The sequence below is a fragment of the Sorex araneus genome, chromosome 11 (assembly GCF_027595985.1).
Source record: "Sorex araneus isolate mSorAra2 chromosome 11, mSorAra2.pri, whole genome shotgun sequence".
Lineage (NCBI taxonomy): Eukaryota > Metazoa > Chordata > Mammalia > Eulipotyphla > Soricidae > Sorex > Sorex araneus.
The window spans coordinates 12,838,005-12,865,584 of NC_073312.1; the positions used below are offsets into that span (position 1 = coordinate 12,838,005).

General features: G+C 58.9%; 1 protein-coding gene across 1 annotated transcript; it reads right to left on the reverse strand.

Annotated features, from left to right (window-relative positions):
* Positions 1–1,694: 1,694 nt before the first annotated feature.
* Positions 1,695–26,571, reverse strand: VWA2 (von Willebrand factor A domain containing 2). The gene is made up of 14 exons (XM_055119157.1): positions 26,509–26,571; positions 25,677–25,737; positions 24,059–24,133; positions 22,862–22,995; positions 18,864–18,973; positions 15,258–15,452; positions 11,933–12,066; positions 11,538–11,673; positions 10,070–10,125; positions 9,214–9,321; positions 7,272–7,844; positions 5,121–5,672; positions 3,681–3,806; positions 1,695–2,434 (listed from the first exon to the last, which is right to left on the reverse strand). Exons 1-14 carry the CDS (start codon positions 26,569–26,571, stop codon positions 2,316–2,318), a joined length of 2,442 nt encoding a protein of 813 aa, XP_054975132.1. The 3' UTR covers positions 1,695–2,315.
* Between the last annotated feature and the right edge of the window lie 1,009 nt (positions 26,572–27,580).

Sequence of the window (27,580 nt, forward strand, 5' to 3'; positions counted from 1 at the left end):
AAAAGACAAAGTCTGGGGACGCCATGGAGAGGTCAGTGGCTCCTGGCTGGGACCTGTTGCCCTCGAGAGCTGCTTCCAGTCCCTTGGAAAGACCCCGTCCGGGAGTCCGGGAAAGGGCTATAAAGCCTCGGAGAAGGAGCTGAACCCTGAGCACACGTAACACCTCTCAAGAGCAGCCAGAGAGCTGGATTAGAATCCGCTTGGAAAGCAACTCTGCACACACGAGAAGATCAGAGACCTGCTGATGTGTTTTCATTAGGACGGAAATAACTTACCGGGGGCTGAGGCGGGGAGGGCGCTTGCCTTGCACTCAGCCACCCCAGGTTCGATCCCTGACATCCCACAGGGTCCCCCTGACACGCCCAGGAGTCATTCCTGGGTGCAGAGCCAGGAGTAAGCAAGCGTGAGCATCACCGATGTGCATCACCCAAAAGAAAGCAAACTTCTCTAACTTTCACGAGCAGAAGCCAGTTCCCCGCAGGGGCGAGCAGACCCACAGAGACCCCCTGAGGATACGGGGAGCCCATCCGATTCACTCGAGAAGCTTCCGTGTTTCCATGGCTGGACCCCACCCCCACCCCCAATACATACATGAGCCCTGGGTCTACAGTCTTGTGACTGTAGTTCTTTGTTTGAGGGGGGAGGGCTCTTAAACAGGGCTCCGGGGGCCCTGGGGTCACTCCCAGCCACACCAGCAAGCCAGACCAGATGGTTCTGTGCTGGAAGACAGCAGCGTCGCCCCAGCAGCAGTGGGGGCCGCACGTGTCCTTGAGCCATCTCCCCGGCCCAGCTCCAGATGTGGTGTCGTCCGGGCAGTTTGGACGGGACACGGGGCTAGCAGCCCCGACAGAGACAGCCAGTTTAGCTTCTAGAAGTGGCAAGACCGTTCCATTAGAGAGTGAGTCGAGCCACATTCTCTGTTGGACCTGCCCAGAGGTGCCTTCTGCCGGGACCAGCCTAACAGAAGCAATGGAACGAGCCCCGCGTGGTTCCTGGGCTTCTGCGCCCCCCCACCCCCGTGTCCAAACACCGTGTTCCCAGCATCGGGAAGCTGTTTTCCTGCTGGCGGGAATGGGCCGGCTTCCTGGGGCTGGGAGCCTCGGCCGAGTGAGGAGCGCATGTGAGATCATTTCTCGCTGTTCTCTGCCCCGCACCTGCCACTCATACCACATGGGTTCAGGGAGGGTGGCGGGGAGGGGGGGCATGGGCCACGGCGACACCCCTCAGGGACCTCCCAACTCCAGAATTCCTTCCGTGCTTGAAGCTAAGTGGAGTTCCAAGTGAAGGAGCTGAATTATGGGGGGTCACAAACAGTCTGTCGAAAGCTTTGGAAGTGTCTGGAGTTAAGTCAAGAACGCTGCAGAACAGGAAGGAAACTGAGAGCCAGGAGAGAAGGCCCGGCCGGGGTCAGGACCCAGGTGGGTGCTGACCTGGATTCAATCCCCAGCACCTCTGGGCTCCTGGAAGCCCCCCACCCACATCACGACTGGGATGGCCCCGGGGATCCCAGCACTCCTGGGACCCTCACAGCGAAGTGCCGACATGGTTAGCCCAGAACTTCCGGGAATGGCTGCGGGATACCCCGAGCCCCACTGGGGAAGCCCGGCCCCCCCGCCCCACAAGCAGAGAAAACTCACAACCGCAGAACCAAGGGGAGAACGGATTCCTAGACTCCATGGGGGTAAGTGACACGTTTGCCAGAAACGGGGCCAGAAACACCACTTTGCCAAATGGACACAAAATCCTCCTGTCGGGCCAGAAGGCCACCCGGAGCCTGGGGAGGGTCGCGGCAGGACCCCAGAACGGAAGCGAGACAGCGCACGCCCTGCTCAGCACCGCGAGCCCCGCAGCCTTTATTTCAGTGGCGTGTAAGAATCCTTCCTCTCTCGGCCCCCGGGGGGTGCCACTCGCTGTGCCGCCACAACCCCCTGGCAGGGAGGTGCCCAGAGCACAGCTGTCTGCACGCTGCCCCTCCCCCAGTATCCAGCGGGCTGGGGTCGGGGGGGGGGGCCTCTCCTAGTCTCCCCACTTCTGAACGGAAAGCAAGTAGCAAGTACCTCGGGCCCGGCAGGCCGCTGGGGAGAGGCTGGGATCGGGCCGCGTTGTCTGTCCAGATGCTGCTGCCCCGTCACCCCGCTCAGCGTGAGCTGCAGCATGAACAGCTGCAGTTCCTCCAGTTCTCCAGCGGACCCAGACAGTGGCTGGAGGTGCCCCAGGGGCTCCGGTGTCCTCCTCTGCAGAGGCTTAGCTCTGTGGTCACTGCTCGCTTGTCCTCAGGCAGCGCCGAGAAGGCCAGGGCGCCGGGCCAGGCCCTGTCAGGGCCCAGGGTTCCCAGGCCGCCGGGATTGATGCTGCGACGCCGGCTCCAGCCGCTGCCCTCCTGCTGGCACCGGGCGGGGACCCCGTGCTTGGGGGGCGTCGCCTCTCAAGGCCCCTGGGGAAGAAGCAGACGCTGAGGGTCAGTGGGCTCGTCCCCAGGCCCCGCCTGGCCAGGGGCTCCCTCCACCAGCCAGACAAGGGTGCCAGTTGGGGGGAGGCAGGCGTCCTGACCCCCCCACGGAGCCCCCCCCCCCGCCTACAGAAGGCTCCCGGTGCCAGTGGGCTGGTGGGGAAGTGACTGGGAAACTCAAACCTCCGTGGGGATCATCTTGGGGTTGCGGCTGACCCCTAAATTCCTCGACACGGCCCACCCTCAGGGCTCCCTCTCCCCATCTCTTCCCTGGCCCAGCTCAGCAGCAAACTCTCCTTCCTGTCCGCCCACAGCAGAAAAGCTCAGAGAACCCCCGCCGGGTGCCCCCCACCCCCAGCCGGCTGTACCCTCGCTCCCTCTCTCCTCATTCTGGTCTTCCCAGCCACTGCCGGGGTGGGGGGACTTGGGATGCCCCCAGTGCCCCATCCCCCTTCTCCACCGTGCTGTGACCCACCACCCAGCACACGGCATTCTGCTCTCGGTCCCTGTGTGCCCCCCACTAGCCCGGCAGCTCCATGGGGGCAGAGCTGGAAGAGTCACTGTGGGGGGACTGCACCCCACACCCACACGGCCTCTCCTGCGCGCACGGCCCACGGCTGCGTGAGTCCTTCCACTGGGGGAGACTCCGAGTGCACACACGCACACGCGCACACACACACACACACACAGCCCTCTCGCTGCTCAGCGCCCAAGGAGAGGCCAAACACACACAGACACACAAAAAAAACACATACATACACAGCCCTCTCTCTGCCTAGCACTCAGGAGACACCACACACACACACACTCTCTCTCTCTCACATACTCTCTCTCTCTCATATACACACACTCTCTCTCACACACACATACACTCACACAACCCTTTCTCTGCCCAGAGCCCAGGGATCAATACACACACACACTCTATCTCACACACACACACACTCACACAGCCCTCTCTCTGCCCAGCGCCCAAGGAGACACCATGCACATACACACACACACACACACACACTCTCTTACACTCTCACATTCACACACTCTCGTACACAGTCCTCTCTTTTCCCAGCGCCTAGGGAGATACCTCTCTCTCTCTCTCTCTCTCTCTCTCTCTCTCTCTTTCTATCTCTCTCTCTCTCTCTCACACACACACACACACACACACACACACACACACTCTCACACAGCCCTCTCTCTGCCCAGCGCCCGGACCCCGGCGACTGCCACTCACGGTTCTCGCAGTGGGGGCCCTCCCAGCCCGGGCGGCACTCGCACCGGTAGCTGCCAAGCTGCAGGATGCAGGCGCCCTCGTTCATGCAGGGGCTGGGGCGGCACAGGTCCACCGGCCGCTTGGCTTCTGCGGGGAAGACAGGGCACCCAGACCGACTCTGAGGGGAGGCCCCGGGAGGAGGGTGGTGCTGCCTGCGGGGACTCAGAGCCCCGCCCCCGTGCCCCCGGCCCTGCACACCCCCGCCCTGTGGGGGACGCTTACTGATCCCATTGCAACAGCCACGCTCTGGATTTTGTATCTGTTTTTGTCCTTTGGGTCACACCTGGCCGTGCTTAGGGGTCACTTGTGGCGGTGCCCAAGGGGTCAGGTGGTACCTAGGACGGAGCCTGGGTTTCCTTTTTTTTTTTTTTTTTTTTTTTTTTTGCTTTTTTTTGGGTCACACCCAGCGATGCACAGGGGTCACTCCTGGCTCATGCACTCAGGAATTACTCCTGGCGGTGCTCGGGGGACCATATGGGATGCTGGGATTCGAACCCGGGTCGGCCGCGTGCAAGGCAAACGCCCTACCCGCTGTGCTATCACTCCAGCCCCCTGGGTTTCCTTTTTTTAAAATTTTTTTTAAAATTAATGAATCATCGTGAGGGTGCAGTTACAGAGTTTCGTGCCTGTGTTACAGTCATACAATACGCTGACATGCAGAGAATGCCAGAGTCCGTGAGCCAGCTCCCGCGCCCCGGCCACCGGCCTTTACAGCTTTTACAGCCGCCTTTTCTTCCAGGAGGAGGCGGTTGGGGGTCCTCCCCCCCGCCCGGCTCTATCTGGGCCAGTGTCCACTTGGGGGCCCCAGTCCCTTGGGGGTCTGTGGGTGTCCTGTCGCCCATGTAAGCAGTGGCTGAGGGCTGGAGCCCACGCCCTGGCCACAGGACTCGTGGGTTCTATTCTCAGCACCACGGGTTCCCACGATTGCGGCCTGGTGTGCCACCCCCACCCCCAAATTAAAACCAACGGCACAATAAAAAGAAACCCTCCAGGGGCTGGAGCGATACTTCAGCGGGTAGGGCATTTGCCTTGCACGTGGCCGACCCGGGTTCGATTCCCAGCATCCCATATGGTCCCCTGAGCACCGCCAGGGCTGATTCCTAAGTGCAGAGCCAGGAGTAACCCCTGTGCATTGCCAGGTGTGACCCAAAAAGCAAAAACATAAATAAAAATAAAAATAAACTCTCCAGAAGTTTATTTTTATAAACTGATACCTAGAAGCTGGTATCAGCTTATCTTCCACTCTCTGCACCCCGAATGCCAAGCGGGGAAGGCTTTGCAGGGGACCCGGGGGAGCTGGGCGCTAACCCAGAGGATTTGGGAACAGGGGGCGTGTTGGTGGGGGGAGGGGCTGCCAGGGTGGGTCCCCGGGATGATGGGGCGAGGCCCCGGGGTACTCACCCGCGCACAACCACTCCACGAGCGCATCCTGGTGGCGCCGCAGGTCCGAGTAGGCCGCCGCGTGGATGAGGGCGTCGCGGGGTCCCGCCAGCCTCCGCAGCGCGTCCCCCAGCACGGGCCCCACGCCCACCACCAACACGGAGACCCCGTTGTTCCGCAGCCTCCGGGCGGGGACGGTGGCGTCCTCGGCCGCCCGGCCGCCCGTGAGCAGCACCACCACCTTGGGGACCCCGGGCCGGGCGCCCCGCTGGACAGTCATCACCTTGTCGTGCACGTGCAGCAGCGCGGCGCCCGCCGAGCCCGCGCCCCCCAGGTAGGGCGCCTGGCTGACGGCGCGCAGCACGGCCGCCCGGCTCGCGTGCGTGTCCAGCGCGAAGACCGTCTGCACGCGGCTGCCGTAGGCCACCAGGCCCACCTGCGTCACGTCGGGGTTGACCTCGAACTGCTGCGTGCCGCCCCTCACGAAGCTCAGCACCCTGGCAAAGTGCTCGGGCCCCACCGCGGCGGAGGCGTCCAGCAGGAAGACCAGGTCCAGGGCCTGCGTCTGGCAGCCTGCGGGAACAGACGAGGGCCGGGGGGGACGGTCTGCCTGGCGCCCACCCAACCAAGGGCCAGCAAAACGGGCGCTGCTCCCTCCCTTCCCAGGGCACCAGCCCATTCCCGGGTTCACTGGTGATGGGTGTGGTGTTGGAATCATGCACACGTGAAATCATCGTTAACAAGCCTGGACCTCAAGTGGTAATAAAAGACAAAAATAAAAAATAAAAAAGTTTTTTTTTTTTTTTAAGCAAATCGCTTCTCTCCCCTTCCTGCTGGCTGTGTGATATTTACCCATGCCAGCTCATTACCTGTCCAACTGCATGTTATATGTTATAAGAGAAGTACTGAGGGGGGAAGGCGTAGGGACTTTACGAAGTTTCCCTTCGTCCCTGTAAATCGTAAACAACTTTTTTTTTTTTTAAATTTTTGAGGTCACACCTGACGATGCTCTGCACTCAGGAATCACTCCTGGCTGTGCTCAGGGGACCATATGGGATGCCGGGGATTGAACCTGGGTCTGCAGTGTACAAGGCAAATGCCCTACCCTGCTGTACTATTGCTCGGCCCCCTTTTAAACAATTTTATATTGGATTTTCTTTTGGGGGGGTGGGGCAACTCTCAGAGATCACTCCTAGAGGTACTTGGGGATGATGTGGGTGCTGGGGGCCCAGCAGTGGCGAGCAGGGCAAGCATAGTAGCCCTGTGTTCTGCCTCTGGCTGCAAAGTGTTTTCTTGCCCAGAGGGTGCTCCTCGGTGGGTGTAGAGGGGAAGCCAGACCAGGTGGCCCTTCTTGCCTCTGGTTAACATCTGGGCTGCCAGGGCAGATGTGGCTCCCAACCACCCCTCCCAGGAGAGACTGGGGACCCCCTTCAGGGATGTTTCAGTGATCACCACCCCACCACAGTCCACGGCCCACGCCCAGTCTTAGGGACAGTGTTCTCCAGCGCCCTCTGCTGGTGGGCCAGGAAACCAGCTTCCTAGATAAGGATGCTCAGGAGAAACGTGCCGCACAGCCCTAGGTAAGATCTTGACAGGGGTTATGTTCAGGAAATGCTTGTTCGTGTGTGTGTACGCGTGCGCGAGTGCCTGTGTGCTGGGAACACATTCTGTGAACAAACACAGAGCTGACCCTGCTCTTCTGTGGCCCGTTAACACCATCAGCAGCAGCAGCAGCAGCAGCAGCAGCAGCAAACAGCGCGCCCCCAGCACTACTGCGAGTGCCTGCTCCGAGTTCATTCTGCAGGCGGCGTGCACACCGCTGGCCTTTTTTTTTTTTTTTTTTTTGGCTTTTTTGGGTCATACCCGGCGATGCACAGGGGTCACTCCTGGCTTTGCGCTCAGGAATTACTCCCGGCAGTGCTGGGGGACCTCATGGGATGCTGGGAGTCGAACCCGGGTCGGCCGCATGCTATCACTCCAGCCCCACTACGGGCCTTTTCTCCAGCCTTGCAGACACCTTCTGTCATTTCAAGTTCTGGTTTACAGACCCGGGCACTCATGAGTTACTCAGCACGGGGCAGGCAGCAGCCTGCAGGCTGGAGCTCTGGTTACTTGGTGGTGTCCAAAGAGGGCCCCAGGGCAGGGTGGCGCTGCCCCCTGGGGGGTCTTTACCTGGCTGCAGCCGGCTGCAGAGTTTCGTCTGCAGCTCCGGGATTTTGTGGAACAGGTCCTGGGGGCCGGCGTAGACCATCACCTGCTTGGGGCTGCCCGTGATCTCCTCCAGCTCCGCCCGCAGCGCCTCGCTGCCCAGCGCCAGCAGCAGCAGCTCCCGGGCCCTGGCGTGGCGCGCGGCGCCGGCCACCTCGTCCTGGGAGCGCGCCTCGGTGAGCAGGACCAGCGCCCGGCGGGGGCGGTCCCGGCCCGCCGCGCCCGCGCTGCCGAAGCCGCGCTCGGCCGCCTCGCGCAGGGCGCGGCCCGTGAGCGTGGCGCCGCCGCGGAAGGGCAGCGCGTCGAGGCTCCCGAGCAGGTCGGCCACGTCCCGGTACTCGCCCACGGGCACGGCCAGCGCCAGCTCCCCGCTGTACTGGGCCACGCCCACGCGCGCCTGCGCCTCGTCGCTCAGCGCCGCCTGCACGAAGCGCTTCACGAAGGCCTTGGCCCGCAGGAAGCCGTCCAGCGTGGTGCCCGCGGAGCTGGCCAGCAGGAAGAGCACGTCGGTTCTGCAGTCCAGGCTCAGCGTCGGGGCTGCGGGGATCACGGGGGCCAGTCGCTGGGCGCGCCCAGCACTCCCACGGCCTCCGGAGGATATGCACACCCCCCCCCCCCACTTCCCCCTGTGGCCCCAGGGCCCTGCCTCGCCAGGGTCTCCACTAAGGGCTTCATGGTTTGGGGGCCACACCCGGCAGTGCTCGGGGCAGACTCCTGGCTCTGTGCAAGGGATCACTCATGCAGGGCTCCAGAACCATACGTGGTGCCGAGTATTGAACCCGGGTTGGCCCACACGCTAGGCAAGCACCGTACCCGGCTGAACTGCCCCTCCAGTATGACTCATTTGGGGAGGTTTGTAACCACCAGGGCTATCTCCAGCCTAGCTCAGGAGGCCAAGGGGAGCAGAGGATCAAACCCGTGCTCCAGCCCTGCGAGCTTGCTCCCCACCCCACCCCTGTGCCTTCTTATAAAAATTGCAAAGGGGTCAGGAGAGAGTCCATGGGGGGTGGGCACTTGCCTTGCAGGCGGCTGAATGACAGTACGGTGGGCAGGGGCACTCGCGCTGCACACGGCTAGCCCAGGTTCGATCCCCTGCATCCCATCTAGTCCCCTGAGCACTGCGCGGAGGAGTTCCTGAACACAGGAGTGACCCCTGGGCATTGCAGGGGATGGCCCCAAAACAAAACAAAAAAAGTTACCAAGGCCAGAAAAAGCTGGGCAGGCCGGAGTATGTGAGAGGTCCAGACTCTGTCCCAGGCACTGCCAGGTACAGACCTCCCCACCCCCACCCCAACGCACAGAGCTGGGAGTAGCCCCTGAGTATGGCCAGGGGTGACCCTACCATCCCCTCCCTTGCCTCTCTCCGCCCTCCCCCAAAACAAAGAGTTATTAAGCAACTAGGTTGAGCACTTAATGCATAAGATTTTTTATCTCGAGTTTCCAAAACCCTATAGGTAAGAAGGGTATTCTGTCTCTCTGTCACTCTGTCATCCCGTTGCACATAGATTTGCTCGAGCGGGCACCAGTAACGTCTCCATTGTGAGACTTGTTGTTACTGTTTTTTGGCATATTGAATACGCCACAGGTAGCTTGCCAGTTTCTGCCATGCAGGCGAGACACTCTCAGTAGCTTGCCGGGCTCTCCAAGAGGGATGAAGGAATCGAAACTGGGTCGGCCACGTTTAAGGCAAATGCCCTACCGCTGTGCTATCGGTCCAGCCCCAAGAAGGATATATTTATACATATATAGTAAAAATTTATATTATTAACAATAGTATAAAACCTATTATATAATAATATAAAGCCTATTGTTATAATTCTTACTTTAACAAGTCACACAGGCCTGAGGGTCCTGATTCTTCTTTTTACCGGGACCCTCCCCTCCCGGCCCCCACACACCGACGTACCGCAGGTGGCCGCCCCGTCGAAGGGCGGCGGGCACAGGCAGCGGTAGCCCTCCCGGCCTTCTGGAACACACGTGCCTCCGTTCCGGCAGGGCTGCGAGTCGCAGGGGCCTGGCAGAGAGACGCCCATCACCCGCCCGGCACAGCAGCCCCCGGGGCCAGAGACACGAGTCCCTCAGGCCCCCCTGCCTCCCTCCCGGGAAGCCTGGAAACTCAGCGACCCCTGCTGTGAAGAGCGGGGGGGGGGGCAGAGGTGGGGGGGGGTGGGGGGGGTGGGCTCAGGATCTCTCGTGAACCTGAGGGACGGGCTGGGTGCTGCCCGAGTCGGAGGTCCAAGCCCTGCACACCCCCACCCCCTCCTATTTCGAGCTAGGACCCTTTAGAGAGGAAATGAAGGTTTGATGGGGCCCCAGGCCCGGGGTCCTCACCCCAAAAGGCCACAGGAGAGATGAGGGTGAAATGAAAGGGAGGGCCCCGGGTAGGGGGTGGGGGAGGAGAACCCCCACCTCCCAGGGCCCCCACCCCCCTGGCTTTCCACCCAGCTCCCCCCTGCAGCCTGAGAGAAGGGACCACGCTGCCTGTGGTTTCAGATCGCCTCCCTCATGGTGCTCGAAGCAGGGTGGGGGGCGGGAGGGGCGGGGGTTGGCGCTGGGAAGCAGGTGTAGGGTACCGGAGCCACCCACAGCTGCTGAGCTGGCCCCCTGGATCCACACCTAGAAAGAGCTCCATAGCCTCAGGGGCAACTTTGGTGCTATTGAATAGTACTTTTTTCTGCCCGAATTCCCGGGGTGCAAACGCCCAGAGAAACCAGCTTGGATCCCGCGGGCAGGAGAGCAGAGCGCCGGCGGCGGACTGTTACCTGGGCAGGTGGTCCTGTAGCAGGTGGCGGGGTGGGCCAAGAACACTTTCTTCCAGCTGCGCAGCATGGGGACAAGCAACAGGGGGCAGAGTTGAGCAGGAGGGGCACAGCTAGGAGGGAAAGCGGCTCCCGGGCCCAGTGCAGAGGCAGGCCCAGGAGCAAACTCTTAGGCGAGAGAGACCAAGCAGGGGCCAGGGGGCTGGCCTGGCAGGGGGCTCCCCTGGACCCAATCCCTGGCACCACCTCCGGTCCGCTGAGCAGAGTGACCCCCTGAGCACAGAGCCAGGAGCAGTCCCTGGGTGCCAGTGAGAGTGGCCCCAAGCGCCCCGGCTCCAGAAGGGAAAGAGACAAATTCTTGTCCATGTTCAAGCTCCCGGGACCACAGAACCGCCTGGAGCAACCCCCAGACACAGAACCAGGCGGAGACCCCAGACACCACCTCCTGTGGCCCTCCCAAAGAGACATTTAGGGGGGCCGCCCAACCTTTGAGGGGGATCTCAAGAAATGCTCAGAGGGCCCTGAGGCTCAGTTCTCTGGCTATGGATTCAGTCCCTCAAGTGGCAGGGATGCCCTGGGCCACCAGGGTACACCCGGAGATGCTCAGGGTGCCATGCAGTGCCGGGGATTGAACCCGGGGTGATGCATGATTGGCAGGTGCCTGACCACTGCACTATCTCCCAGCCAGGATCTCAGTTAAAAATAAATAAAGATCACCCCCCGCCAGTGGGACTCAGGGGCCAACCAGACCTACAACAGGCAATGCTAGGAAGGCCATGCTTGTGCTGGGGGTCGAACCCGGGGCCTGCTCTCTACCACATCCTGGCCCATCTGTCCTGCGTATATTGGAGGGACTATTTCAACACCCTCGGCCCCGAGATTATCATAAAAATATGATAATAACGTAAGTCGGCTCTCAGGTCAGGAGTCGGAGGCGTCTCTGTTCAAACCCTGAGCTTGGGGGCCAGTTTCCCTTCTGCCTGTCTCGGGAGGGCAGCGGAGGTCACACAGACTCTGGCTCTGTCACCCCAGGTCCTGGGCTTTCCTTCTCCACCTCTGGTCCCTCTTCTCTCCAGCGACCCCCGGGGGTCTCCACCGGTGTTGCTGGAGCCTGTGGGCCAGACCTCCCCCCGTACCGCAGTCCCAGCCCGTTGCCCCAAACTTGCTACCCCTTCCATCTGTACCGCCGGTGTGCGTCACACCTCACCCTGCAGCCCAAGTGGGCGTGCAACCCAGCCGCGCCCTGACCCTGGGGCCAGCTGCACGCTGACATTCTGGGTCCGCTCCTGGGTGGCGTCCATGAGCCTGGTGCCACCCACAGTGACCTTCAGAGGCTGCAGGCTCCATCTCCTGGCGGGGCTGGGCTTGGAGGGTGAGATGCTGCTCCATGCTCCCCCCCGCCCCCCACGCCTCTTGTCCCTGAGTCCCCTCTCTCCCGGTCAGGCTCTCACCCAAGACCCCGTGAACAAACCTGAAGAAGGGGCAGTGTGCGGCCAGCACTCCGCCCGCGGGGCCCCGGGACCCTCGCCAGCACGGGGCATGGCCGGCGTGCTCCTGCACGGTCTCCAGCGTCCGCCGTTCACAGGGGTGAGGCTGCACGGTGCAGTCTGCGGGGGTGGGAGGCAGAGGAGACGGGGAGCCACCAGGCCCTGCCCACAGAGCGCGATTCCCCGAGAGAGAGAGGCGGGGTCGGACTCCCCGAAGCTGCCTGCGCTGACCTCGGCTGACCGAGCAGGGGAGAGGGGCGATGTCCCAGCTGCTTCCTGGACCGGCTCAGGGTGTCCCCGCGCCCCTCATCCTGCCAGCTCGCTCCTGCCTCTGGGACCCGCCGCCCACCCTGCAGTGCCCCTGCCCGCCCGAGCCTACCTGGGCTGGCGGCCGCGCAGACGCCGGAGTGGCCGAGGGTGCTGAGGAGACCGTTGGTGGCGTCCGGGGCCTGCTCCGCCATGAGCACGTACCACTCCCTGGGCTCGCTGGCCAGGGCGTGCAGCTCCTGCCACCTGGGGCCGCCCGCAGAGAAGGGCGAGGGCTTGTCTGCTTGTGCCCACCCAGCACCGCCCCTGACTACCCCCCACCCCCGGGGTCCCGGGGCCACTCAGTGGCAGCCTCTGCCCAGAGCACGAAGCATGAGTCCGAGAAATGGACCACCTGCCTGCCAAGACCCCGAAACCACCCCTCTGGAGAGCCTCGACGCAGAACCCCCGCGGGCCGGCTGTCACCCACCCCAACCCTGGTCCTAACAGCTCTGTCGTTCTGTCACTGCCCCTACGAGAAGAAAAGCCAAGAGGACGCGAAGGAAAGTGGTCAGGAGACAGTGGCGGGGGCCGTGCCCACAGACACAGTGAGGAAGGAAGGGCAGAGACGTGCCCACAGAGGGCCCAGAGCGCCAGGGTCAGCGGGGCCATGCCAGGGAGGATGGGCTGGCACCCCCGGGGCACCACGGCGAGTGTCATAAAGCTCTGAGACTCGTGATTAAACATCGAAAGAGATCAACTAGCCTCGGAGATCTCTCAGATACACGGGTCCCCGGGGAGACCTCTGGGCTATCTCGGGAGGGGGGCGGGTCACACTCACACCCAACAGCTGCCGCCATGCCTACATGCTGGCAGGACCCCACCCCTGCACACCTGAGCTCTACAGAGATGGCAAATTGCCGAAAACCTCAGGTACAGTGTGTTTTGTTTTGTTTTTTCTGAAAACTCAGGACTTCCTTGGAGTCCGGATGGACAACCTTCCCCACCCGACTCCGTACTTCCAGAAGCCCTGGCAACCACCGGCATGGAAACTCACTGCCCAGTTAAATATTCTGGATTTTCTGTAGTGCACAGCAGGAAACTCAGCCACGCAACTGCTCCAAATTCTACAGTACTAACGTCCCAGTTAGATCTGCACACCAGACTGGATGGGAATGTAACGTAGAGGCCAGTGAAGCTCAATAAAAACAGTAACTCAGAAGGCTCAACTAGCAACAACAGCTCAATAAACCCTCAGGCAAGGACCTAATGTCCCCATGATGAGATACAACAGTTTTCACCAATTTTCTTTTTCTGAGGTATTTTCTTTTTTAAATCATTCCATTAGCCAGTTAGTGGTAACAAGCAATATAAAACAAATTATTTGGGGCCTGCTAGGGAGGCAGGTTGGAGGGGTGGCTGGAGGGAAGGTCAGCGTGGTGGTGGGACTGGGGCTGGGATATTGAATGCCGATACCAAATGCATCACGAACAACATTAACTAGAAAAATCTTACAAAGCTTACAAGGCCAGTGAGCGTTGCCTGAGTGTGTGAAGCCCAGGCTGGGTGCCCGGCACCAGGCTGCTCCCCACAAGCCCCCTGCACCCCCCCCATCTCTGGGTATCATGCTGGAGGGTCCAGCACTGCTGAGTCAGGCATCACCGCACCTCTGAGCACTGGGCCCTGCGGCCTGGCCGAGTACAGCTGGACGTGCCCAGGACCTTTGAGCACTGCTTGGGAGACAAAAAGCAAACAAACATGCCTGGCATATTGACCTTAGGGCGTGAGAAAGGCTTAAGTGAAGCTGGGATCCTTGTTTTTGTCCAGGGGCTGCCATGCTTTGGGTGTGTGTATGGGGAGGGGGGGGGTGTCACAGCTGCGCCCCCTGCAGGCCTAAGTAGGTACTTCAGCCCACTGAGCTCTCTGGGTCTTCTACTTAAGACAGGGCAGAATGCCTTGGAAAGCCTCTTCGTCAAACAGGCGTTGCAATGCAGCGGTCTCTGTCAGCGGGATGGAAACACCATTTGTTTCTAGGATTCCATCAGGTAAGGTTCTCCTCAGAACCAGAAGAACGAACCTTCCTTCCAGGACCTCGGACAGTGCCCAGCACCCGGGGGTGACTGGCTCCATTCCTGCCTCCATTCTCAATCCTCCTGGCCCGGCAAAAGTTTTCTTAACAGCTCCTGGGGGGCCCTGGGGCTCAGTCAGTGCCCAGAACCCTCCAGAGGGGAAGAGATAAAGAGCGAAAGTGGCGCTAGCCTCGAGACTTTGAGATTCACACCGGTGGGCATCGGAGTGACGGGGCCGGGACAGCCGACCCAAGCTCTGGATCCCATGCAAATTCAACTTGCATTCAACAATACAAAATATATTATTTCGATTGTGCTTTGGGGTAGGGCTTGGGGCTTGGGATGGAAACACCCCAAATATGGTGGTGGGGAGGTGTCGTGGTGGTGGGATTGGTGTGTGAATATTAAATATAATCAAATATTGTGAACTACCTTATAAAATTAAAAATTAAAAAAAATTCTATAAGGGACTCCTTGTAGCATTTCACGAGTTGAATGTTTTATTTTTAAATTAAAAAAAAAAAATTCAACTTGCATTTCTCCAAGGCCCCAGCGGCTATCCTGCTGGTGGCGCCGGGAACACACTCTGAGAAGCACAGGCCCAGTGCATCCAGGCCTTTTGTGAGAGGGTCAGGGAGCCTGGGGGGCCTCGTTGGGGGCATCTGCCACCCAGGCCGCTCTGATCTGACACTGGTGTCTGGTGCCCTCCAAGCAGGGGTTGTCTAAAGCAGAGCAAAGGCCCCGTGCCTGCCCGCCACCCCGGCTGTCCTGACTCCGGCACGAGGCAAGTGCCGAGAACATGAGCAGGCAAGAGGGGCCGGAGAGAGGAAAGAGAGGACAGGGGTTAAGGCACTTGCTTTGCGTGTGGCTGACCTGGATTCCATCCCCAGCACCATGTACAGTCCCCCAAGAATGGCTAGGGGTGATCCCTAAGGCCAGAGCCAGGAGTCAGCCCTGCGCACCGCTGGGCACGGCCCCCAAAACCAACCCAACCGGAAGCAACGAGTGCCATGGCCCAACCGGGTTCTCTCGTCTGCTGGGTCAGTGACTGCTTCCAGGAGCTTCTCTTGGTCTTGGTCTCCCACTCCCTGCTTCGGGTCATGTTTTGTCATGAAGGCAAACAGCCTCGAACGCTCTGACTTCTGGGGGACCCCCTGCGACACGTCCTCCCTCCTGTGCAGTCAAAGGACCCGTGCATTTTCATTTTTGCCCACATGCACGCAATTCAGGGGCCCGCAACCAAGAACACAGGCTCATGACAACGCAAATCTTCACGCATCAGACGTGGGGCCCCCAGCAATAATAATATGGCCAAGTGGGCAAAAGGCCGATCCCCAAGCTCGCTGCCCAGCCCCCCACGACCCCCCCCCCCGCGCCTGCGAGTCTTACCTCGGGAAGCGGACCCCCACGGCAAACACAGAGACACCCCTTTCCTTCAGCTGCTTGGCTGGCAGGGCCACCTGGCCCTGGGAACGGCCATCGGTGACGATGACGAGGATCTGGGGCACGGAGGCATTTCTGCCCCCTGGGAAGCCTTTCCGAAGAAGGTACTTCAGGGCCAGCCCCGTCTCCGTGCGGCCTCCTCTGAGCTCCCCCGGGGAAAAGGAAACAGAGAAGACAGCGTCAGGGACCCCGAACCCCCGAGGGGAAGCTGAAGGAGAGCTCGAAGACTCCGGCCAATCTCGAAGCCTCAGTGAGGACGAGGCTTGAGGTGATAATGTGGTTCCCTGTGGCCGTGGATGGTCATTGTCTCCTGGGGTGTGGGGAGAGTGAGCCACTGAGACGGTGAGAATCCACAAGAGCTCGGCCCGGGCTTATGAGTGGGCACAATCATTCACAGCCTCGGGGCTCTGCAGCCCACCTCTCAGTTGCCGGCTGGGGTGCTGCATCGAAGCAGGTGCCAGGGTCCTGTCCCGTCCCAGCTGCTGGCTCTAGTCCTCTCTCCTACGCCCAGTCAGACTCCTCTCCCAAGCACAGGTGCCATGGGTAGAGCTTATCGGTTTTTTGTTTTGTTTTGCTTTTTTTTTTTTAAGCAAAAGACAAAATTCCTGAACTCAACCTCTCAACCTGTATGTACCCTTTAAGGACTGGTTCCTTGGTGATATAGTTCGATTCATTGGATTACTCTATATCCACTACAAAGGATTCACTGTCACTGTCATCCCATTGCTCATTGATCTGTTCGAGCGGGCACCAGTAACGTCTCTCATTGAGAGACTTATTGTTACTGTTTTTGGCATATCCAATACGCATGGGCAGCTTGCCAGGCTCTGCCACATGGGCTCGATACTCTCAGTAGCTTGCCGGGCTCTCCAAGAGGGGTGGAAGAATCGAACTCAGGTCGGCCACGTGAAAGACGAATGCCCAACCGCTGTGCTATCGCTCCAGCCCCAACAAAGGATTAACATAAAAAATATAGCCGGAGGGAGAGTACATCAGGGAGTGCGCTTGCATGCGGCCGACCCAGGTTCAATCCCCAGCATCCCACAGGGTCCCCAGAGCGACGAGTGCAGAGCAAGGAGTAAGCCCTGAGCACTGTCGGGCATGGCCCCAGAACAAACCCAAAATACAGCTTCGTGGAAAAATACCTACCAGACTGTAATAAGTGGGGGAAAAGAGCAAAACGCTTTGCAGTTCTATCTGCTCTAGAGACCAGAGGCACAGGTCCCAGGACTGTGCAAGCAGCCCGAGGCAGCTGTGAAAGGCTGTGCAAAAGGTAAGCGGTGCTAATGTGCACCCCGTTTCTTTAAATACAAGCGTATCTGTTAACAGCACCGATGGGATCCCACATGCCCATAGGACTGGGGCAGCGTGACTGAGGCTAATAAAGGCCCCGGCCCCGCGCTCGCAGTCTCTAGAACCAACTGCTGGCCTTGCTTTCACTGCACGTAACTGGAGGGGTGCAGACTCCATCCTAACCGTTTTGCGGATTCTCAGTGCCAAGTGGCCACAGGGCTGCTCTCCGAGTGGGCTTTAGCCCTGAAGACATGATCTTGACCTCAAGAAGCAACTGTGCCAGGTCTGGGGTAGGGACGAGAGACCTCCTCCTCCCGCCGGCACTTCTAGCTTTACTGCAGGGAAGGGTCCAAGGGCCCTGGGGAATCCCCCTGCCCGCCAACCTCGGGTTGCTCTGATGAACGACAGCGTCCTCTTGTCAAGTGTCCCCACTGGCCCCGCACCTCAACTGCCCCAACCCCTCAGAGGTGCTCCCTGGCCTGGTCCTGGTCCCTGACGGGTATCCTAGGAGCCACAGAGCGAACCAGACACGGTCCCGAAGCAGAGCTGACCACACCTGGGACCCCTGGAGAGCCGTTTCTCCTTCTGGGGGCTCGTCTGGCCCATTGCTCATGAGATTCTAGAATCCTACACCGTCAAACTGCCTTCAAGTCCGAGCTCTGATTTGCAGCCCAGCTCTGAGAAGAGGCTCAATTCTTCAGGAGGGACAGGAGGTCTGGGACGAGTGGCCGAGGACAGAGTTTTGTGGGGGGTGGAGGGGGCGGTGCTGACTGGATGAACAATGGGGTCCCTGTGAGTGCCAGTCAAGTCACAGGCCACTTCTCACCCTTGGATTCTTCCACTCAGGAATACAGGGATTGGAGGGGCTGGGAAGTACGGGGTTTTTTTTATGTTTTTTTTTTTTTTTTTTAAAAAAAGGCTCTTTCCTCGCTCAACGAACCCCGGTTCCATTCCTGGCCTAGCCTATGGTCCCCCAAGCACTGCCAAAGGTGACTCCTGAACCCGGAGGCAGGAGTGGCCCCGGAGCACCATGGGGTGTGGCCCCCAAACAAAACCAAGGAACCGGGATAGCTGCCAGGTGATTGGCCCCGTTTGCTCTGAGAACGGGATGGAGCCATTTGAGTCCATTTCGGTTTCTGACCTTCAGTCCTAAACTCTGCTGGAGGGGCAGCTTATTCTTCTGCAAATGTGAGTGCGCCTCGAAGGGCACAACACTGTTTTACGGTAATAAAATGGGTATAGCACTCACGTGTGATCCGTCGGCCACAATGGGCATATTTAGAGCTCTCAACTAGACGATTCTCAGCACCCTCACAGATGTGTGCAACCCCCACCCCTGCGTCAGTCCAAACCATTTTCGACATCTCAACAATGACACTTCAGGCTAGAAGCAGGCCCGCCCCAAAGACGCCGACATGATTGACGCCGACATGATTGACGCCGACACCGTGGGCCACTGGTGGCTCACACTACCTGTGGCTCAGTGAACACAAACTGCAGTGCCAGTGTGAATCCACTTAACGTCTCCATAGAGCTACCTGGTGCCAGCGACTCCACGTACATGAAATGACACGACGCAGGATCTCTGGCACCTGCTTTTTGCCGTATTTTTTAAGTCTATGCGTGGTGTGACCCGAGTCGTGTCATCTTGCTACCTCATGGACGCAGAGCATATTCTGCTGCACGGACGTGCCTCCTTCTCTTTGCTGGACGTGAGTTAGTTATGTGCGGCTGACCCTGAATGTCGGCACACGGGTGTTGGCACTGGCACGTTTTCACTACTCTCGAAGTTGCCGGGTCGAGCGGCTACTCTGACACAGAGAAGTGACCAAACTCTCTCCGGAACCCGGGGGATCTCCAGGGCCACAGAAAGGAGGCGCCGTGAAGTACGGGGAACTGGGGAAGTGTCCAGGGCTGCAGGCGTCACCAGGGACGGTGCTGGGAAAGGCCCCCCTGCTCCTGCCAGCCCTGGAGGCGCTTCCCCCCATCTTGACCCTCCCCAGCTCTTTTCCCAAGGAAAAGGCCAGGGCACAAGACAGAGTGACTCGCGTTCACATTCCACCTGGGACAGCATCCTGGTTCCGCTGCGGGATGCGGCCAGGAGTGGGGAGTCCCTCTTGACGCCCCCTCTCCCAGGGGACTGGTGGGGGGGTGTTGGGAGCAGCCCCCAGAGTCCCCTGCAGCCCACCGCCCCCTTCGCAGTGGGCTCTTTAGAACAGCGAGCTTCTTCTCTCCGGCACCGTCTCTGATCGTACGTACTTGAAAACCATCCTCTTGATCCTGGCCTTCACCTGCTGCCGGCTGGAGAACGAGTCCAGGGGGAACTCCAGGTGTGGTGCCGAGCTGAACTGGAGCGCCCCGACGCGGACCTGCAGCGGGAGAGGCCAGAGAGTGGGCCGGTCGCCTGCGTGCCTAGGAGGAGGTGAAGACAGAGCCTGACCCCGCCCAACGTTGTCGGCCCACTTAGCTAACGCCAGGACTCAGCATGCCCCCGTCTCCCTGAAAGAAGATTCCTAAGACTGGGGCGCACCTGGAGGGAAGATCTACCTGGGTAGCAAGGGCTGGGGCGGGGGCGGGGAGGCGCTTGCCTCAGACGCAGCTGACCATGTAGCTCACGATGCTTTGAGACATTAAAGCGTTTTTAAATTAAATCAGCTTTGATATATATTTTTTTCTTTTTGGGTCACACCCAGCGATGCTCAGGGGTCACTCCTGGCGCTGTACTCAGGAATTACCCCTGGCCATGCTCAGTGAACCATACAGGATGCTGGGAATCGAACCCGGGTCGGCCGTGTGCAAGGCAAACGCCCTACCCGCTGTGCTATCTATCACTCCAGCCCCAGCTTCGATATATTTTAAAGTAGAAAATAAAATGTGTATATTTAACCTCACGGCTTATCTTTTCCTGACAGTTTTGGAATGATATTTGGATATTCAAGAAAGCTTATAAAGGGACTGGGGAGATAGAAAGTGTGTGGGTAGGAAGGCGTTTTCCTCACTAAGTGACCTTTTATTGGTTGACTGATTTGGTGGGGGTGCGGGGAGGAATCCTGGGTGGTTGTCCTCAGAAAGCCCAGGGGCTGGTGGTCAGTTCTCGGTTGGCTGGTTAAGAACAAGAGGATGTGGTGTTGCCTAGGGGACTCCCCGGACCACACTGCTGATGCTCGAGGCTCCAGGGACCCTGGGCTCGAGGACGGAGCGCGGGATGCAGCCTCGCTGCTGTACCATCGCTTGACCCCTCTCTCTTTATTGGGGCTTGTGAATAAATAACCTTGCTAAAAATAAATAAATGAATAAACCAAGAACTCCCTGGAGACGGACAGCAGGGTCTGTTGGGGGGCGAAACAGGAAGGATGCAGCTTCAAACAAAGCCAGGGAGACCGGACTTAACTTAGTGGTTAAGGCATCCCATTTAATTGGTGGTTTGGGGGCAGCACAGTCGCCTTTAATCTTCTGTTGACTGTCTGCGAAGAAGCAGGCCCACCCCAACGCCTCCTCGCCGAATTGTAATCACCAGCTGTCCTCCCTCCACACAATCACAAACACACCCTAGCTGCCCAACACACACACAATCATACATACATACACACCAGCTGCCCAACACACAATCACACACACACATGCATACACACCAGCTGTCTGCCCCCACACACATAATCACACACACACCAGCTGTCCAATGCACACATACAATCATACAATCACATGAGCTATCCACCGAACACAATCACAAACACACATCAGCTGTCCAACATACACACACCAGCTGTCCACCCCACACTCACAATCATAATCACACACACACCAGCTGTCCAACACACACACACATACACACATACATACCAGCTGTCTGCCCCCCACGCACATAATCACACACACACCAGCTGTCCAACACACACACAATCATACAATTACATGAGCTATCCACCCAACACAATCATAAACACACATCAGCTGTCCAACACGCACACACACCAGCTGTCCACCCCACACTCACAATCATAATCACACACACACACCAGCTGTCCAACACACACACAATCATATAATTACATTAGCTATCCACCCAACACAATCACAAACATACATCAGCTTTCCAACACACACACACACACACACACACACACACACACACATATTGTGCGCCTGCTCCATGGCAGCAGGGAAATCAACCACGCATGTCCTCACCTCATCCTGGCCCCAGGCCTACCCACATGTGGGACACAGATGACCCACTGGAATGACTTCTCGAGCTGTTCTGAGTCGCAGTTCTGTCACTTGACTCTCTCCTCAGGTGACCGTGTGGCCCTGCAGTCCCTGGGCCTCTCTGAGCCCACTTCCCTCTCTGTGAAACAGTCACGGCTGACCAGGCCTCCCTTCTAACCTGCCCCCTGGGCGCTGCCAGGACCTTCACCCCATCAACACCAAAGTCTCCAGGGTGGTCTGTTGGCTCTTCCTCCAGGAATGTCCAGGGGAACATCACAGGGCCTCGTGTCCTTTGAGGAGGATGGGGCTGGGGCGAGACCCTCTGCTGGTCTGTGACTGTGAGGGGCTGACATCATGGCTGAGCCCGGGTAGCTCCTGCCCAGAGGCGGGATTCTGCTCCGAAGTTCAAGAGAAGCATCCCGACTCCCTTCCCCAGGTGCAGGGCAATGTGCTCACTCTTCCGGAAGAATGCAGCATCCGGGAGAGCCTGGCCCTCCTTAACAGCCACCTTTGCTCCCAAATCCTCCAGGCTTCCCTCGGATTAACCCAGGAATGTCACCGTGAAAACCACTTCCTTCCAACCTGTGTGCCACTAGTTTCTAATTCAGATAAGTACGGCTTTCCAGACCCTGTGCCCTTCTAAACCTTCGGTTTCTGAGTGAGTTCACAAGGCTGAAGATGCAGAGAATGATAAAGGGCGTGTCGTGAAAAGTCACTTCGTACTAGGGGCCCCTCTGCTTGCCTCCTGCCTTCCTTCAGAAAGCCCCTTCTTAGCTCTGACAAATCCCACTGCAGTTCTGGGAGGCACATACATACACCCAGACACACAAAAACATGCGTGCACACACACACACACACACACACACACTTCACCTCCCATCCCGCAGGAAGCTGCATTCCTGCTGTTTGCTCCTTACTTTTGACATTGCATTTGTTCTGCTTTCTTTAGTTATTTATTTGGGCTTTCACTGGGCCACCTCTGGCAGTGCTTAGGTATGGACAATCTCGTCCCTCTGGCTCTGGACTCAGGAATCACTTCTGGTGGGGCTCAAGGGATCATATTGGGTGATCCTCTTACAAGAATCCCTACTCTCGGTGCTGGAGCGATAGCACAGTGGGTAGGGCATTTGCCTTGCATGCAGCCAACGCGGGTTCGATTCCCAGCATCCTGTACGGTCCCCTGAGCATTGCCAGGAGTAAATACTGAGGACAGAGGCAGGAATAACCCCTGTGCATCGCCAGGTGTGACCCAAAAAAGAAAAAAAAAAAAAAGAATCCCTATCCTCTCAGCTTGAATCAGTAACATTCTTAAAAATTTCACAGAATGGCTGCAACCTCACACTTTTATCTGTGGTTTTTGGGCCACACCTGGCGATGCTCAGGACTTAAAACTCCTGGCACTGCACTCAGGGATCAATCCTGGCGATGCTCAGGGGACCATATGGGATGTCAGCGATCAAACCCAGGTGGGCCGTGTGCAAAGCAAGCATCCTACTTCCTGTACTATCACTTCAACCACACAATTCCTCCCCCCCTTTTTTATTTGCCAAAAATTTTGGCATGAAATCTGTGATGTTCCGCAGCCAAGCATGGTGCGAGCCAGGCTTCACGGAAGACACTGGCTTCTCCCAGGCTCTCAGACTTTTGGCCTGCTGTTGATTTTCCTTTCCCACCACTACTTATGTCCTCAATCACAAGAAGCTCTCCTCAGTGGGAAACCAAATCTGTGGTTCTGCGCCCACCCACCCACCCTATCCCGACCTCCAGGAGGTGGGTGAGCGCCTGACGCTCAGGTGTGGCCCATCGCTTCCCTCCAGCAACTCTGACTGGTGAAGGGCCTGTCGTGTGAGCCACAGGGCCCACCCAGTGCCCTCCTGGGACTTTTGGAACTTTTCACCTGTGTCCCCTGGGCTTGAAGACGCAGGGGCTGTGCGGAGTGAGACTAGCTGCCGGGGAGGCCAACAGCCCCCAGGGGCCCGCCTGGAGCCAAAACTCCCTCCCACGGGGCTTCCGGCCCCCGTGCAGCCTGCACTGCCACCACTGGCACTCACCCTCTCGAAGCTGATATCCAGCGCGTCACACACCGTGAGGGCAAAGTGCTTGGACCTCTCGAAGCTCCCCTTCCCGACGCTGTGGGAGCCGTCCAGAAGGAACAGGAAGTCGGCAGCCACCGAGCACCGCATCACTAGAGGGGAGGGGATGCAGGCCCAGTGGGCGGTGGCAGCCACTCTGTTTCCAGGAGGCAGAAAGGACCTTGTGGAGGTCTGGTATGGGGGTGTCCTCTGAGCATGAAGCAACCTGGAACCCCAGGGAAGGTCTTGGCCAGGGGCCAAGGTCCATCCTGGGTACAAAGCTCCCCGAAGGCCTGTCCTTTGCTGGACTGTCTGATCACGTCAGCAGCACTAGGGAGCCTCAGAGCAGGGACACTGGGACATGAGTCACTGTCCCTGAGAGTTCCAGGCACGACAGCGCCGACAGCGCTGTTCCTCGAGAGCAGGCGCTCCCCGTGATACCTTGTGTGAGGATTTATTTGCTTTCCACACTGGCCCTGCACACAGACCCCTGTGCTTCTCTACCAGCTTTCTTGGGCTCTCGCTCCAATACCCGGTGCCGTATCCACAGTTACCATGGTAACCCATGCAGTGCTCTGAGAGCATCCATCACCACTGCAAGGCGAGTGGGGAACATGGTCAACCCCCAGGAAAAGAAACTGGGTCTCAGCTCTCAGGCCTCCTGCCCACCCCCAGCCCCAGGTGGGCTTAGGAACTTCATTCCCACGGGACGATGAGGTGAGCCGGGCATGGGGCAGTTCAGCGGCGTTCCTAAACTGGGAAGGTTTGGGGGCAGGAGCCACACCCAGGCCATCTGCACGGGGGGCGGGGGGGGCGCCCTCCTCCTCACCCCAAGGAAGCAGGAGAGAGAGCAGCGGAGGTCCTAGGGGGAGCTGACCAGGGGCTTTCCAGCTCTGCAGAGAGAGAAGTCGGCGGGCATGTCGGGCGTGGGCATGGGAGGATGAAAAGGACGGGGAGGAAGGGGGGAGGGACGCGGGGCCTCTGGCTGACCAGACCGGTAAGTGCAGGCCAGGGGACCTCTCCTGAGCTTCACTGCGGAGAGGGATGGAGTCGGCCAGAGATCGACTCCACGGTGTGAGAGGAAGACAGACAGGGTGGTGCAGGGACGGGAGGGATCCCCCACCCCCCATCCCCCCGCCCCCCAGGGGAAAGCCACAGGCCACAGGAAACACTCACTCTTACTGGCCGCCGAGATCTTCCCCAGGGTCTCCCTGCTCACGTGCACTTCCTGAAGAGGCCACGAGGTGGGCACTAGAGGGGGAGCAGCAGACAAACCCACGCACGGCTGAGACAGAGGGGGCGATGTCCTAACCGGTGCCAGGGTGGGGAACAGGATGAACAGGTGGCAGCGGGGGGAGCACACGGCAATGACATCGCATCTGACCAGGTGGAGGGGCGAGGAGGTGGGGCAGGCATCAGGGCAAAACCTGGCACGGAGCGACAGCAGGAGCACTGGAGGCCCGAGCACTCCAGGGCCTGCCCGGTAACCTGGGACCTGCGGGAATGGCCCTGGGACCCCTTAAGCCCTGCGCAGGCAGCGCCCCTCCCCCCGGCAATGGGCCTCGGGAATGATCCCCCAACACTGCTTCCCTTCTATCAAGCATCTATATTTAAATTGGGGCCTTCTGAGGTGAAAAACTAAAAATAAACACCGAGAATCTGTGATCCTCTGAGTGAGAGGCTTTGCTGCTGGTTGGCACAGTAACCGGATTCCCTCTCGAAGTGCTGCTCGGTACCATGAATATCTGGGAGACGCTCAGAGGGGCAGAAATACAGAAAGCCCCGGGTCCTATCCCGGTGACCCAAGCAGCACAGGGAGTGGCCGCCAAGCATTGGACCACCAGGAGCATCTCATGAGCACTGAATCAGGAGCATCCCCTGAGCACTGATCCAGGAGTATCTCCTTAGCCGCAGACTGGGACTAGAACCTGTGCCCCACCCCATGTGGCCCAGTAAGGAAAGAGCAAACCAAGCCCGGCTGGCCGGCGCCAGGCAAGCCCGGATAGGGCAGCAGAAGGAACGAGAGGCTGTGGGGAACTCCTCCAAAGAGCAGTGACGGGGCAGCTGCCGGGGTGCAGGTGAGTGTCACGTGGAGCCACAGCCAGGCAGAGGTCGGAGCCGCAGGCAAAGGAGGAAGCTGTGCTCTGCGCTCAGGGGGGCTCTGTGGGAAGGCCTGGCTCCCGTCAGGGCTAGGAAGGGATGCCAGGAGCATTCGTGTCGGGGCTGTGGCAGACAGCACGCTTCCCAGGGAGGCGAGGGGAGAGGAAGGGTGACCCAGGCAGAGGGTTTTTTTTGCTTGGTTGTTTCTTTTGTTGTTGTTCTTGTTGTTGTTGCCTTTTGGGTCACACCCGGAGATGCACAGGGATTATTCCTGGCTCTGCACTCAGGAATCACTCCCAGTGGTGCTCAGGACACCATATGGGAAGCTGGGAATCGAACCCAGGTTGGCGACGTGCAAGGCAAACGCCCTGCCCCCTACCCGCTGCGCTATCGCTCCAGCCCCAGTCTGCACTCCTAAGAGCACTGGGGTTCCCGGAAGCTTCAGGCCAGGGGGCAGCGCGTGGCTCGGCGGGGAAGCGTGTCTGAGGCTTTGGGTGGGACCCCCAGCACCACTGTACGAACCCCTGCAGAACGGAAGCAAGGGTCAGGCAGGAGGTGGGGGTCAGACGGGAGGTGACACGGTGGAGGGAGACCGGCAGACCCCCGGCAGGCTGCTGTGGAGACGCCTGACAAGCAGGCAGGGGCAGAGGCAAGAAGCCCCCAAGCCCGGCCCCACACCACCCGCCTCACTCACCTCGGCACGCCAGGACCAGGCACACGACTCCCAGCAGGCGGTTGGCGGCCATGCTGGCGCCCTGGGGGACAGAGAGCCACGTCAGCAGGGCGCTCGGCAGCCTCGCCACGCCGCACCCCTCCGCCCTTTCTGGAAAGGGGTCAGGAGGCTGAGGACCCCAGTACCGGAGCTCCTGACCGCAGTGCCAAGAGTCAGGGGCGAGGGGCCCCAGTGGCTTCCCCCGAGGGCCGTCCCCGGCCCTTCGGCTCCTTCACGGCCCAGGAGAGATGAGGTGGGGGGGGGTGTGGGGGGGGACTCGGTGGTCCTGGACCCTGACTAGAACGTGCCTTTGGGCACTCCTGCCTCTGGTACTGATCTGACTGCCAACGTGTTCTCTCTCTGGAGCCTTCTAGCAAGGTCACCACACCAGACAAGAGTGTCACTGCTTATGCTGTGGGGGGTGCATGGATGTCCCTCGCCAAAGGGCTTTCTTCTCATCAAAACCTACAGCCTAGGGGACGGTGGGCTAGTCCAGCAAGATGTGACCTCCCTCACCAACCACCAAAAAAACAACAGAAACATCTCCACACATTCAGAGGTAGCGACCAGAAATCCTTAAATTTGGACTTTTTTTTATCTTGCTTGTATCTTTCACTTGATAACTATATTCTGACCATTGCATCAAAAGTCCTACCTTTCCTAAGTGGCGTTGTGTATCTCCAAAGTGGAACAAAAGTCAGACATATCTAAATCACAGCTGACGTCTTTTGTGTTTGTGTCATAATTAGAACTCTTGGGGGAAGTACGGAAGCTCAAAGTTTGGACTTTGCTTCTGTTTTCGGGTCATACCTACTGGTTTGGGCAGGAAGAACATGTAGAGCTGAGGACTGAGCTTAGGCTCCTGCATGCAAGTCATGTATGCTCTAGCACGCGGCTGACCCTGGTTCGATCCCCAGCACCGCAGATGGTTCTGAGCCCCACCAGGAGTGATCCCTGAGTGCAGAGCAGGGAGTAAGCCCTGGACACCGCTGGGTGTGTCCCTACCTCAAAAAAAAAATCTAGATAGACACTGATGGTCGGAGCAGCTGTGGGCCCGGAGCTGAGGCTTGCTTCGCACCTGAGGTCCGGTGCCACTCAAGTGCAGCCCGCCTGCCTGTCACAAAGCGAGGGCCGAGTTCCAGACAGGCTGGTGTCCCCACCACACATCTCCGTGCAGGACAGGAACCGCAGGGCTCAGCGGGTCACGGAGAATGAAATTTATTTTTTATTAACTTTTTAAAAAAATTACAAAACTTGGGGCTGGAGTGATAGCATAGCGGGTAGGGTGTTTGCCTTGCACGCGGCTGACCCGGGTTCAAATCCCAGCATCCCATATGGTCCCCTGAGCACCGACAGGAGTAATTCCTGAGTGCAGAGCCAGGAGTAACCCCTGTGCATCGCCGGGTGTGACCCAAAAAGAAAAAAAAATAAAGTTACAAAACTTTTATGTTTGAGTGCCAGTCATACAAGGATCAAACACCCATCCCTTCACCAGTGTACATTTTCCACCGTCTCTCCCCTCCCCCTGCTTCTATGGCAGACAATATGGAGAATAAAATTTAGACACTCCCCGACTCCCTTCCTCACCCCCACAATAACCGGTACAAGTTATCGGGGAAGAGTTTAAAACTATCTTCCCAAAGGATCAGGAACATCTTTCCCCACCCTTGGGGTCCCAAACATTCAAGATCTCTCCCTCCAGCTAATCCGTGTTTCACTAGCCTGCTGAGATGACTCAGGCCTGGAGAAACCACTCAAACCTGGAGATGCAGAGAACCCGGGTTCGACCCCTGGCACCCACGGTGCCCTGTATACTGCTGGCAGCCGTGCCCAAGTGTAGAGCTTCATGAGTACCGCTGGGGACAGCCGAGAGACAAACAGAACCC